At 41.7% G+C, this 14,343-nt stretch overlaps 1 protein-coding gene across 6 annotated transcripts in view; it reads left to right on the top strand.

The window, feature by feature from the left end:
• Window positions 1-5,865, top strand: part of RC3H1 (ring finger and CCCH-type domains 1) — a 65,879-nt gene extending 60,014 nt beyond the window's left edge. For 3 of the 6 annotated variants that reach the window (XM_082229034.1, XM_082229032.1, XM_082229030.1), the window contains one exon: window positions 888-5,865. In XM_082229034.1, the coding sequence (XP_082085160.1) occupies window positions 888-1,038 (151 nt within the window). In that variant the 3' untranslated portion in view covers window positions 1,039-5,865. Of the gene's footprint in view, window positions 1-884 lie in introns of all 6 variants that reach the window. The other 3 variants (XM_082229033.1, XM_082229031.1, XM_082229029.1) reach the window with 1 other exon arrangement.
• The last annotated feature ends 8,478 nt before the right edge of the window (window positions 5,866-14,343 follow it).

Here is a 14,343-nt window from a genome sequence, read left to right as displayed (position 1 = left end):
GTCACACTTCTCTGAAGTCTCTCAGCCCCACTCACCTCACAGAGTGTTTGTTGTGGGGGAGGAAGGGAAAGGAGAATGTTTGCCACTTTGAGACTCCATTGGGTAGTGATAAATCAGGATATCAAATCCAAACTCTTCTTCTTCTTCTAGTGGTTGTAACATACTACACTATTGGTGTACTGCTCCCTAAATGGAGATGGAAGGTCCAAACAGATGCAACTTAACAAGGCAGATTAAAGATATTAAAATAAACATGGCAATATATTCTTTTTCTTGTGTATTCCGTTTGTTTCAGTGATTTATTATTGTTTTATGTCTAAACATAGAAATGCATTCTAAAGTACAGTCGTACCTTGGTTGCTGAACGCCTTATGACTCGAACGTTTTGGCTCCCGAACGCCACAAGCCTGGAAGTGAGTGTTCTTTGGAACCCGAACACCTTCTGCAACTTCCGATTGGCTGCAGGAGCTTCCTGCAGCCAATCAGAAGCCACACCTTGGTTTCCGATCATTTTGGAAGTTAAACAGAATTCCAGAATGGATTCCCTTCAACTTCCGAGGTACGACTATATGTGGAATTTGCTTCCACCCACATGCCTTGCCTAGAAAACTGATATAGTGGAACACAGCAAATGTGAGTTAAAACCAGTTCCACTACCTCCAGAATGTATAATCTCGCTTCACTGAATTTAGAGTATTCTGTATTTTACCAGATGGTACTGATCTTTTGATTGTCATTGATAGTGGCCACTTGGAACACCATAGCCAACTGTATTCAAGATGTCTTCTCAATATTGTTCTTTTTCTAAAACTTTATTCAGTTTCTTTCTTTCTCTACCTGACTGTCTTCACTGTTAATTTCCCCTTTTGGCATTCATTCTTCAGCAGTGATGTTCCAAATGGAGCAGCTCCAGCGCAAGAAAGCATTGGCCTCCTCTCAAGCAAAACTGCAGCTCTGAGCTTGTCGGAAGATACTGAAGCGGGAGGAGACGACTTGGATGCCCAGAGGACAGGAGCAACACCCACATCTGCTCCCTGAAGGAACAAAAGCATCTCTCCATTTCTGTCTGGGGTCACCTTTACCCCTCCTTGGGATATAATGGGAGACACTGAGCAAGAGCTGCAACAATGGCAGGTCCTGAGACAATGTGCACAACACCACTACTAGAACAAACCCTGCACATAGTTCACATTAACACATTTTTTAATTAAAAAAATGAAAATTAGCAGTATCTGCAAGCAACTCAGATTAAATTTGTTTTTGTTCTGTGAATGAACTTTATTTTAATAACTTTGGATGCCTTGAATGCCAGGGCTTTAAAAGAAACAGATATTATATATATAAATATATATACACACACTCTGTTTGATTAATTGTATGATCTTAATGAGGTAGGTTTTCTCTTTTATTTTGGTATTATTACATACCCAGTGTATAATTTCCTCTTTTCTTCTCCCTTCAAAACAGTCTCACTCACCACTGCTTTGTGTGAGTTTGAAAAGAAAATAGGAAGTGTTGCAATGGAGGAGGAAGCTCTCAATTGCCTTGTCAGAAAATGTGTTGCAGAGTTTCTGAAAGTAACTCTCTTTAAGCATGCTAGTACATCACCGTTATCCATTGTGTTTTTCTAAGCATGGTAGGTTTTTAACTTCAGTTTGTAGAGCATGCATTCATCACCTCAACAAGCAGATCTGTTTACATGAATAAGAGTGAAATAGCTGTTCCATTTCTGGCGAGGCAGCATAAATTGGCTAATACTGATTGATCCCAGCACGCTTGAAAGGCAGCCATTGCAGATTAAAAACAACGCCTAAACTGCAGTGTAGAATGGCTTCAGTTGTCAGAGATGGGTTAGGTTGAGAAATTTGGGTCTCTCTGCTTCTTTGTCAGGTCTAAAGCACAACCTCTGTGTTAACTTTTGTTTCTGGGAAGGATGGGGGCTGCATGATATCCTAATACAGGGAAAGCTGCTGTATCTGCCCAAGATGAGAACTGTAGAAGTTATAGTTTGGGTGGGATGGAGAGAAGCAAGAAGACAGGAAGTGCAGGCCCTCTACTTTGTGTTCCCTCTGCATCTTTATTGCATTCAAAGCTGCTCTTGGTTGTCCCTGGTTTGTCTTGGGTGGGGGAGTTGCCTATCCCTGCTGTATTCAGTCTCTGAGTAATGGGAGAGATTGACAAGATAATAGAACTCCTTAGATTTACTTTCAGCAACTCTGTCTCAACAGCAACACCCTTCAGGATCTAGATGGGATGAAAACCTTTCTTCTTGCTGCATACGTCATTGCATTTAAGATTGTCCTTAAAATGCCACTGTTGCAGGCAGTGGTCTTACTTGTGCTGTGCATAATTTGACTTCCTCCTCTTTCCCTCCAAGTTATATGTAGGTAGAGATGCTCCGAGTGGAAACCATTGCAAAAGCTCCCACACATCTCTTAAGCCTACTTCTCCCATATGGATTAGACTACTAAAACTCAGAAAGCACTGGTTATGTAATAAGTTGAAGCATTGCTTTGGTTGGGTAAAAGCAGAAGTTTATTAATCTTGTTTTAGGTTGTTTTTCTTCCCTTAAACCCTTGTTGAGGTCATAGCAACCTTCAGCTAGTTTGCATCTGTCTTACTGTTACATTGAACAAAATGGGGGGATACAGCCCCCCTGTTGCCTACCAGTAGGAGAGTCCAAGCAGAAGACTCTGTTGAGTAGTGATTATTTAATTTGCCCAGTCAAGGCACCGCATTTATATACTATTTCACATTGAATTTGATTATGCCCTACAGACCTGGCTGGCCAAAAATTTGATACATGTATTGGCTTGGGATTCGAGCATTCATTTTTTTATTTAAATAAAAATTATCTATATATGTATGTATATATACACATATATGTAGTTATATCTGTATATATATTGAGTATGTTTTAAGAATTTTTTCACATGAGTGCAGCTGTTATAAAACATCTGGGAGGTAGAGGCACTGAGAAAATATATCTCAAAGGCATTTTAACAATCATCTTCAGCTTCTCTTAACTTCACACACCACTCTATCAGAATTTTAACATGAGAATTTTTTTTTCTCCTTTTGCACTACCTTTCTTTCCCCTGGCCCTGCTTTCCACTGAAGTCTAGATAGAAATACTTTCTTTTCTTGATGAAAATTGTTCACTTGAGGGAGCCCATCACATCTTTCTGCTTTTCCTGGTGCGGTAAAGCAAGAGTAATATCAGGAGAGCACTGAAACAAGCTAACTTTGCTTGTAAGTACTATTATTCTTATTTCTCACAACACAGGAACTCCTTTGAATGAATCAGGTCTATGAAGGGCCTAGCCCAAAATCTCATCTTTGTTTGCAAGAAAACAAAATTTAGTTAACCTTGTACATAAATTATGTAGCAATCTTTTAAAGATCTTCCCCGCCAGAGAGAGCCTAACTTAGAAAAAGAGAAAAATTGGCTTTCTGTTAGAATAATTTCATCTACAGAAAATTTTCTAACTTCAGGGAAGAGAGACTTCAGCACTTCTCAGTCATTTTAATGTGCATACTGTGAACATGCATAAAGGGCAGGAGTGGAGTACCTCTGGCCCATGGGTCAATTTGGGCTTGTCCAAGATTCTAATTTGGCCCATGAGACTATATTTCATAAAGCACACCCACTTGACAATCAAGTGACGTCACTCTGGTGAGCAGGTGGCGTCACCTGATAGGAGGTGGGTCTCCGTCCTGCTTAGTGCCGCTGTGTTGACTGGTTTCTGCTTCACCCTCTGCAGGCAACCAGCACAGGCAGTTGATCTTTGCAGAAAGCAGGACAACCCCCACCCAGCCGACAGCTGCACGCATAAAGCCTGCAGAAGGCGAGATGGGACTACTGCTGCATCAGCTGATGTGTTGCTCACTATCTTTTTGCACCTCTGTGGGCCAACTTTGACAGGAGGGTGGGTGGCCTCGCCCACTTGTCAGTGTTGGCCCAAGGGGAGGGAGAGAGAAGGATCTGCCTCACTGGGCCAAAAAGATGGTTCACCCTTGGTATAGGGGAGCAGCAGCATGGCGGCAAGTCCAGCCACCCTGATCTACATGCATTCACTAGTCTGTGAAATTTGCCCACGGGTGTACAAAGTGTATATGGCGAGGCTTGCCTGTTTGCTTAGGGACATTGCAAAAAGCAGTTTGTACAGAGGCTTAATCACCCTGCCATGGGTGTATTCATTGAGCACGTGGAAGAATGGGCAGAACATGAGGAAAATGCCATTGCTGATACTGAGAAGCTTCTACTATAAAAGTACACGCTCTGAATGTGAGCTTAAAAGTTAGATCTCTCAATATTTGTGTCATCCCCCCCACCCAGGCTGTACTCTGTGCACAGTGTCCTATCCAGGTTAATGTCCTGTTTGCACAAGCAAAGGTTTTTGTTTAATCTTTTCAAACCACATTGATCTTGGCTGAGTTTCCTGTTTCCCTCATTTTTTGGTGCAAAGATTTACTCAACAAAGGTGAGCACATCAGGAATTAGGAAAAGGCTTTAAGTTTTTCAGTGACTTTTTGGTGAAGTGTACTGGCTTTCAAGTAGAATAATCTAATTCTGTAGTTCATCTAGTTTGTTCTTTTATAATTAGTTTTCCTAAATTAGTTTGCTAGGACTTTTCAGCACTATTTAAGGTAAGGAGCTGGTTGGCAGTGAATCCTTCCTTCTTTGTAAAGGATACATAGAAAATATTGAAACCTGAGAAGTATCTATATTCTAGTGGCATTCAAAAAGCTCTTTTCTGAATCTTTTGAGCTTGGAGATTCATAAGCTTGAGAAATAGAGAGACGTCTGCTGGTGTTGCTGTTTCACCAGTGGACTAGTTCCCGCTCCCCTTTCATACGGTTTCTCTCTGTTTTAAGAGAAACATCATAACACACTAGGCTTTAAACTGTCCATGGGATCCACTTCTCTTGACGCTAGCTTTGTAACCTTTGTACTCTGGATGCCTTATAGCAATGAGGAAATAGGCAAACAGACATAGATGTATTTCACAATAGTCAACAAACCTTTACAGCATCCTCCTCCACTGTTCCTGCATACTGTGCTTAAGTTTTGGCTTATTTTTCTCTGATACATTTAGCACACAATTTTAATAGCTGTTATTAATGATCAATTCTGTAGATTACTCCTTTCTTTCCCCTTTGTTGTTTACAACACCCTGTTCACTTCAAACCTTATTAGAACATTTTGAGCTGGGTGTCCTTTGTAGCCCTAGGTAACCTTGGTGGTTAGAGCAAAATGTAATTCCGTAAAAGGTTTATGAAGGATTTACAGGATAACTTAAATGCTTTTTGCAGTACCCATTCTAATTTAGCTGCTCTAGCTTCTTCTGCTTCTGTTCCTTTTCCTTCTGTAGATGTGCCTGTCACCCTCCCTGATCATGCACCAGTCAAAAGCTTGCTGCCTCAAAATAGAGCATTCAAATGAATTCGCTTAGCCAATAACTTCTGTGAAGTTGCCTTTTCTAATGGTGTTATTACTCAGTGATGCACAAATGTGATATTGCCCCTACTGGTAGGCAAATGGGGGGTCTGTATAAATGTGGGAAATACCTTTTTTTGGTTTTGTTTTTTTGTTTTGTTTGCTTTTTGTTCAAGGAGAGCCAAAGACTTGTGCTTTACTCTTGGGTGTTGGTTTTTTTGGGGGGTGGGGTATTTTTATTTTATTCATCCTACTGGTTTAGCCAGTTTTTATTGAACTTGGTTTCTGTGTTTTCAGCTCTTAACACTGGTAAATATGTCTAAAAGCTTATGACTGTTGAGCCTTACAAAAATACATTCAGTGATGATAAATTATTAGATTTTGGAAGTGGTGTGTTTAAGCCTCATTAAATTTGCAGCCATTTATATATCCCCTTTTCTATTTTTTTTAATGCTTGAATACTCTCCCATCACACATCAAGTTACAATTTGCAACAAAAAAGGGCTTATGAAAAAGTTATTGTTTACTGTCATTATTCCTGCTTGAAATTTTCTATTGAGGTCTAGTAAAAATAAATATAAGGAAGCTTGAAGAATTTTAGTAGAAGTAGCACCAGATGTAGTTAAATGCAGAAGCAAATGCATGCCGACACACTGCACAGGTAGCTCTGTAGTACTTGGCTGCAGAAAGTGTATTGAGTTGTATCTTAGTCACATTATCCCATTTTTCTGCATGTCCAAAGCTATAGAGAAGCCTCTTTCATTCTGACCAATTAATACATGAATCCATAAAGACAAGCATATGTAATCCAAAAGCACTTGGTTTCATAGTTCTACTAACTAAGCAGGCATGGGCTTTTTAAAAAATAAATGGCCTCAAGGAGGTCACTCTTCAGTCATTTCCCCATATCTCATCAGTATGTTCATAGTGAAATTTACATTATGTTCTACGTATTTGCAAATATTTCTGTCTATGGAAGGGAACTTTTTCCAGCGCTAGATTTGCCAAGTTGTATTCTTGAGATCCAGGGACGCGGGTGGCGCTGTGGGCTAAAGCCTCAGCGCCTAGGGCTTGCCGATCGAAAGGTCGGCGGTTCGAATCCCCGCGGCGGGGTGCGCTCCCGCTGCTCGATCCCAGCGCCTGCCCACCTAGCAGTTCGAAAGCACCCCCGGGGGCAAGTAGATAAATAGGTACCGCTTACCAGCGGTAAGGTAAACGGCGTTCCGTGTGCGGCTCTGGCTCGCCAGAGCAGCGTTGTCACGCTGGCCACGTGACCCGGAAGTGTCTTCGGACAGCGCTGGCCCCCGGCCAATAGATGTGAGATGGGCGCACAAACCCCAGAGTCTGTCAAGACTGGCCCGTTCGGGCAGGGGTACCTTTACCTTTACCTTACCTATTCTTGAGATCCAACCTGTTCATTTAAGGTCTGGAGGCAGCAGAAGAAATTACACCACAGATGCATCTCCCATCCTGAGCCTCTCATCTGGCCCCATGCCCTGCCTGTTGTTATAAACAGACTACAGTTTTAGCTTACATGGAAGTGGATGGTAGGCAAGTAGACCAGTGGAAGGAAAGCTAGCAGCTGCATACTCAAACTATCTAAAGGGGCAGACAGGATCACCTAACTGTGGTCCAACAACCCCAGATACTTGCTTGGCACAGTGTGTCTTGTGAAGTACGAAATGGATTCTGAACGGCAGATTCAACTACCTGGTTCTGTTAACCAAAGCCAGGGCACATGAGTGTCATGAGGCTTCCTTCCCCCTGCACCTTCCTCCAACCAGCTCTGGAGGGTTGAGAGAGAACCCCTAGAAGAGTCTGCAGGGGAGGAAAAGAAGCCCTTAGGCAGGCAGAAAGAAATTCTTGCGTTGATGGAACAATCTCCTTAGTGCTGCATTGAATTCCACCCACTATAGGAAAGTGAATGACTAATACCAGCAGTTGACTCCATCTTACGAAGCAAATCTGTGTACTGACTTGCTCTAGAAAGAACTTAAAAAGGTATATCAGTGGCCTCATTCAGACATAGTGCTAAACTATGTTTAGCATTACAAGAAAAAGCCTGTGTAAGCCTTGAGTTTGCGTTCTCCTGGGAACAGCTGCAAAGAGGCATTCAAAAGCTTTCAGTTTTAGATTAACTGCATCGTGCCATGAAGTTCTGTGCAGAGTAGACCCACTGAAATTAATGGACCCGACTTTGTCCTATTATTATTTTTTAAATGTTTTTATTTTATTTTTTTATTTGTAAGACTAATGAACATCATATTTGCAAAACAGGACCTGTAAAACACCTAAGTTGGAATTTCCATAGTAGCAGCTTACACAATAACTGATTTCGTATTAGGCCAATGTAACATACATAAAAGCATATGACAAACGGATCAAACTAGAAATAATATATACTAAATCACAATACACACAGAAAATGGGGGAAACCCCCAAAATATAGTGCAAATTCATAAGTAATGCTTTGAGATGGATGGAAGTAATAAAAATAATTAAACCTTTATTCAAAATATTCATATAACTATAACACCACCTAGTGGCATAAGGATTATTTTTTCCACAGATGAGCCTTGTTCACCAAGAGAAGGGGGTTAGGGAACCATACAGTATGAGGAGTGGGTGCCAGAAGATTGCCATGTTTGGCTATACTCATAAAATCTATTGTCAACCCAAATTGCAGTGAAATCATCTTTTAAAAAATTGTCCTTGTGTAATTCTTCTAATGGTGCATTAAATTTAATGAATTTAAGTAAATCTTAGTAGAATATCACCCCATGTTGTCTGCACCAAGAAAAAGTGCTTAATCTTAACTTTCTTTTCTTACCCCTTTTTTTGAGACAAGCCAGCTTCAAGCCATAGTTTAGTAGCCAGGCTTCTGTCGTTGAATCATAGTTAAGTTTAATTACTGTATACGGTTTGGACAAGCGATAAACTGGCTCATCTGAATGGGAAGAATAAACTTCTAGTCATCTCCTTGCCACCATTCTGGAGGAGGAAATGAGTACATAAGCTCAGGATATGTGGAGGCTCATTCTTGTAATGCTAAGGTTTAGCTTGATAGGGTCTAGTTAACACAGGACTCTATATCTCAGTGTAAAACAAACTGGTTTTGTGTGAATGAGGAGCAGGGCATTGCATGTTGCTCACAAGTTCCAGTGGCACTTCTCCCTGCTTCTGTCGCCACACCACAGATAAAACGAGCCAGAACGTGGCTGGTCATGTTCTCTGAACTCAGCCTGTGGCTTGTTTACTCCAAACCATGAGCTGTAACCAAGACTGGTTCCAGGCTTGCCACTGGCGGTTTATTTGGAGGAAGCAAACCACAAGCCCAGGTTTGGACAGTATAACAAGCCAGAGTCTGGCTTGTTTTATCTGTGGCGGGAACACGGTAAGTAAGCATGACGTAATAGGGTTTTTTACATTATGATTTAATGTAATGTGTAAACCAAGCTACTGAGATTCTGGTACAGAATTTCCCACCTCCAATTATTTTCTCCCACTCCCCTATATGGAAAACACAACAGACGAATCTTTTCAGAATTCACAGTTGTGCTTTTAAACAGACACACTAAAAGCAATGGCCTTGATTGAGTAAACTAAATTGCATGAGATTAGCTATGTCCCTGCATCACCAAATGGTTTCTGGTGTAATTGCTGGTCTTGGGTTGATACGCAGCTCTGGAGGAAAGGCCCTCCACCCTTTTCAGGATCAATTGCCTAATATTCATCATTTAAATACACCAAATTATTTCCTGTTTCACCAAATCAACCCAGAGACAGTTCTGTACTTACTGAAAGGATAGCTCATTGAGAGGACATATTGATGACATCCAAATTAACACGGAGAAGAAAATGTCTCCTTTCCTTCACTGCTTCAATGGGATTCCTGTGGTAAACATTGTGCTGGATTTGCCAATGGACTCACAGTCTTTTAATTATTTATTATGGCAAAAATTGCTTTTTGATTTCTTAAGCTACAAGCGTAAGGCTCTGGTTCTGAAAGACAGCAAACACTCTCAGCTTTCATTATGATAGTATCTTAGAAGTTCCTTAATACCTACAGTTGCCATTTTCTGGGTAGCTTCTGTTCTGATGTTGCCTATATCTAAATAACTTATGTATTTATGACCGCCTGATGCTTTTCTCCCCACATACAAAAAAGTGTCTAATTTTGGAGGCAAAAGTTTGGGTTTTTTTTACCAAAAGAAAACATATGCTTAAATGCAGAGACTCTTTCTCTTTCTCTTTCTCTCTCTCAAAAGTATTAGATATGCTGATGTTACATGTATACATATCTTTTATATATATAAAAAACAGAATCCTGTGGAGTATTTGGTGTTTGCTATAAACAAAATTTGTTTGCTTCTGTGTATGTTAAAGTGACTTTGGGCACCATTTGTAAGCGGGGTTGTCTTCTGCATGCAAGTCCCATTGAATTCATGGGATGTCTGCAAGAAGACACCCCTTGTGCCCTCTTGTCGTTAATGTTAGTTTGTTGTGGCAGACAATACTCACAAGTCTTTGGCATCCAAAACCAGATTGTGTAACTGGAACAGAATCCCACAGCTGGATTTGGTTAGGGAGATTCCCCCTAGCTTAGCACTAGATAAAGGCAGCTAGGAGTGGGGAGCAAGACTGGCAGTGCCCCCTTTTTTGCTGGCTGTCTTGACAGATCACAGTTTCAGGCTCTGTACAGATCCCTAAATTCAGTCTCTGCTGCCTATTGTGAGTTTACAATTGCCTTACAGTCTCTGCTTGCTATGTAAGCAGCCTCTTTGCTAGCCATGGACCCCTTTCCTTCAAGGCGACCTTATCAGCAGCATGGTGGCATTTTAAAATTAGTTTTGGTGGACTTTGCAGCCTTCGATCTAGATTTCACTCCCTGTTTTTGTTCATCAAACCTGCCTCTCTCACACTTCCCAAGCCATTTCCAGTTGTGGGATTCCTCTATATCTGTGTGCATTCTTTATGGTTGTGTGCGGGGGTGGGGTGGGGTGTTAAGCCAAGTTTCCTTTGGTCTTTTTAGGATTGTACCAGTCTCCCCGAGACATTCTTAAGTCATTATCACCTTTTTGGGTGGAGTTCATTTTTTAATAACTTTTTTGACATTTTGGTGCATATATGCTTGGGATAGAGCTCATGTAATTTACCAATCGTATTGATTGTATGTGATTGTGCCCTGCAGAGGTATATTTAACAAAAAATAAAATAAAAAAAATTGTCTAAAGTGATGCTGGTGATAATAAAGAAGACTCCAAGGCAATGAGCTCATTGACTTTGTGATTTGCTTGGAGGTTGCGGGTTTAACAGCTATTGCTATCAACATATGTTTTTAGTTTGAGTTATTTCTTCCCTCAAGTGTGTCTTCTACAGTGTGAAAACAAATATGTTGTTAAATACACACCCCAAAAGAAGTAAAATGGCAATATGAAGAACACATAAAAGCATATAAAAATAAATGAAACAAAATCAGAGGATTCAAATGCACAGCATACTCTGGCAAGCACAGAGTTTCATCAGAGCCCACTAATCCTCTGGCAGGAACGGGAGGGGGGTGCTAAGAGGATGCTGTCCCTGCCATTAACTGTTGGGCAGGCCATCTGCTGGTCTGCAAACAAGCACATGGGAGTGGGGGTTACTAAGGAGAAGTCCTGAGGGTAGCTTTCCTAGGAAAGCCCCTCCACAAGCCTAGAACTGGGTCTGTAGCCAATTACACTGCTGCAAACCTAGCTCAAAAATGTTAAAGGCAGTGATGTTAACAATAGGATTGCTACTACCATTTACCTGGCTAGCTAAATAAGCTTCATTTGTAAGGCTTGATGTTGGAAATGACATTTGAAAGTTGCAGATCACAGTATCTTCAGAAATGTGATTGAAACTAGGAGTCTGCTAATCACATTATTTCTGCAGACTTGCTTCTGGAGAATATAGGGCTTCATCAACATGCTCAAATATTGCACAATCTTAAGTATTCAGAGCCCAGCAGCACAAACCAAATACTGGTCCATTGAACAATTGCATATGTTTGCAACCCTCCTACCCAAAACATACAGGCTGCATGCGGGTTCATAGAATCATAGAGTTGGAATAGACCACAAGGGCCATCGTGTCCAACCCCCTGCCAAGCAGGAAACACCATCAGAGCACTCCTGACATATGGTTGTCAAGCCTCTGCTTAAAGACCTCCAAAGTAGGAGACTCCACCACACTCCTTGGCAGCAAATTCCACTGTCAAACAGCTCTTACTGTCAGGAAGTTCTTCCTAATGTTTAGGTGGAATCTTCTTTCTTGTAGTTTGGATCCATTGCTCCGTGTCCGCTTCTCTGGAGCAGCAGAAAACAACCTTTCTCCCTCCTCTATATGACATCCTTTTATATATTGGAACATGGCTATCATATCACCTCTTAACCTCCTCTTCTCCAGGCTAAACATGCCCAGCTCCCTTAGCCATTCCTCATAAGGCATCGTTTCCAGGCCTTTGACCATTTTGGTTGCCCTCCTCTGGACATGTTCCAGTTTGTCAGTGTCCTTCTTGAACTATGGTGCCCAGAACTGGACACAGTACTCCAGGTGAGGTCTGACCAGAGCAGAATACAGTGGCACTATTACTTCCCTAGATCTAGATGCTATACTCCTATTGATGCAGCCCAGAATTGCATTGGCTTTTTTAGCTGCCGCGTCACACTGTTGGCTCATGTCAAGTTTGTGGTCAACCAAGACTCCTAGATCCTTTTCACATGTACTGCTCTCAAGCCAGGTGTCACCATCTTGTATTTGTGCCTCTCATTTTTTTTGCCCAAGTGCAATACTTTACATTTCTCCCTGTTAAAGTTCATCTTGTTTATTTTTGCCCAGTTCTCTAATCTGTCAAGGTCGTTTTGAAATGTGATCCTGTCCTCTGGGGTGTTAGCCACCCCTCCCAGTTTGGTGTCATCTGCAAATTTGATCAGGATGCCCTTGAGTCCATCATCCAAGTCGTTGATAAAGATGTTGAATAAGGCCGGGCCCAAGACAGAACCCTGTGGCACCCCACTAGTCACTCTTCTCCAGGATGAAGAGGAACCATTGATGAGCACCCTTTGGGTTCGGTCAGTCAGCCAGTTACAAATCCACTGAGTGGTAGCATAGTCAAGACCGCATTTTACCAGCTTCTTTACAAGAATATCATGGGGCACCTTGTCAAATGCCTTGCTGAAATCAAGGTAGGCTACATCCACTGCGTTCCCTTCATCTACCAGGCTTGTAATTCTGTCAAAAAACGAGATCAGGTTAGTCTGACATGACTTATTTTTCAGAAATCCATTCTGACTATTGGTGATCACAGCATTCCTTTCTAGGTGCTCACAGACTGTTTGCTTAATGATCTGCTCCAGAATCTTCCCTGGTATTGATGTCAGACTGACTGGGCGATGATTATTTGGGTCCTCTCTTTTCCCCTTTTTGAAAATAGGGACAACATTTGCCCTCCTCCAGTCTGCCGGGACTTCGCCTGTTCTCCAGGAATTCTCAAAGATGACTGCCAGTGGTTCTGAGATCACATCTGCCAGTTCTTTTAATACTCTTGGATTCAGTTCATCTGGCCCTGGAGACTTGAATACATCTAAACTAGCCAAGTATTCTTGTACTATCTCCTTAGTTATTCTGGGCTGTGTTTCCTCTGCTGAATCATTTGCTCCAAATTCTTCAGGTCGGGGATTGTTTTCTTTATCGGAGAAGACTGAGGCAAAGAAGGCATTGAGGAGTTCAGCCCTTTCTGTGTCCCCTGTTTGTATTTCACCATCTTCTCCTCTGAGTGACCCCACTGTTTCTTTGTTCTTCCTTTTGCTACGGACATACCCAGAAAAGCCTTTTTTTGTTGCTTTTAACCTCTCTAGCAAGCCTGAGTTCATTCTGTGCTTTAGCTTTTCTGACTTTGTGTCTACACGTGCTGGCTATTTGTTTGAATTCCTCTTTGGTGGTTTCCCCCCTTTTCCATTTTTTGTACACATCCTTTTTTAATCTTAACTCAGTTAAAAGTTCTTTAGATAGCCACCCTGGCTTCTTTAGGCACCTTCCATGTTTCCGTCTCATTGGTATTGCCTGAAGTTGTGCTTTTACTATCTCCCTCTTAACAAACTCCCAGCTATCATGAACTCCCTTTCCTTTTAGTATTACTGTCCATGGGATCTCACCCAGCACTTCCCTAAGTTTTATGAAGTTGGCTTTCTTAAAGTCAAGAAATTGAGTCCTAGTATGCTTGGCTGCTCCTTTCCGCTGTATAGTAAACTTCAGAAGAGCATGATCACTCGCGCCCAATGATCCTTCCACTTCTACCCCACTAACCAGGTCATCAACATTGGTTAGGACCAGATCTAAAATGGCTGTTCCTCTTGTTGCTTCTCCCACTTTCTGGACAATGACGTTGTCTGCAAGGCCAGTGAGGAATCTGTTTGACCTTCTGCTCTTGGCTGAGTTTGACATCCAACAAATATCCGGGTAATTGAAGTCCCCTATTACTACTATCTCCCTTCCTTTTGCATGCTTGGCCATCTGTTCCAGGAAGGCATCATCTATGTCCTCCGTTTGGCTTGGGGATCTATAGTAAACTCCCACAATGAGGTCACTGTTATTCTTCTCTCCCTTAATTTTGACCCAAATGCTCTCACTTTGGCTTTGAGGTTCTAAATCTTGGATCTCTTCACAGGTATACACATCCCTGACATATAACGCCACTCCTCCTCCTTTCTTGTCTGGTCTGCTTCTCTGAAATAGATTGTATCCCTCCATTATTACATTCCAATCGTGGGACTTATCCCACCAGGTTTCAGTGATGCCTATTATGTCATATTTAGTTTGCTGTACCAAGAGGCCCAGAGCCTCGTAGTCTCTTTTGATCTTCTGGAGGCTATTGCTTGCAG

This window comes from Podarcis vaucheri (assembly GCF_965113315.1).
Source record: "Podarcis vaucheri genome assembly, chromosome: 6".
Taxonomy (NCBI): domain Eukaryota; kingdom Metazoa; phylum Chordata; class Lepidosauria; order Squamata; family Lacertidae; genus Podarcis; species Podarcis vaucheri.
Note: the sequence above shows the minus strand (reverse complement) of the source record. Positions and strands in the feature narration are given on the sequence as shown.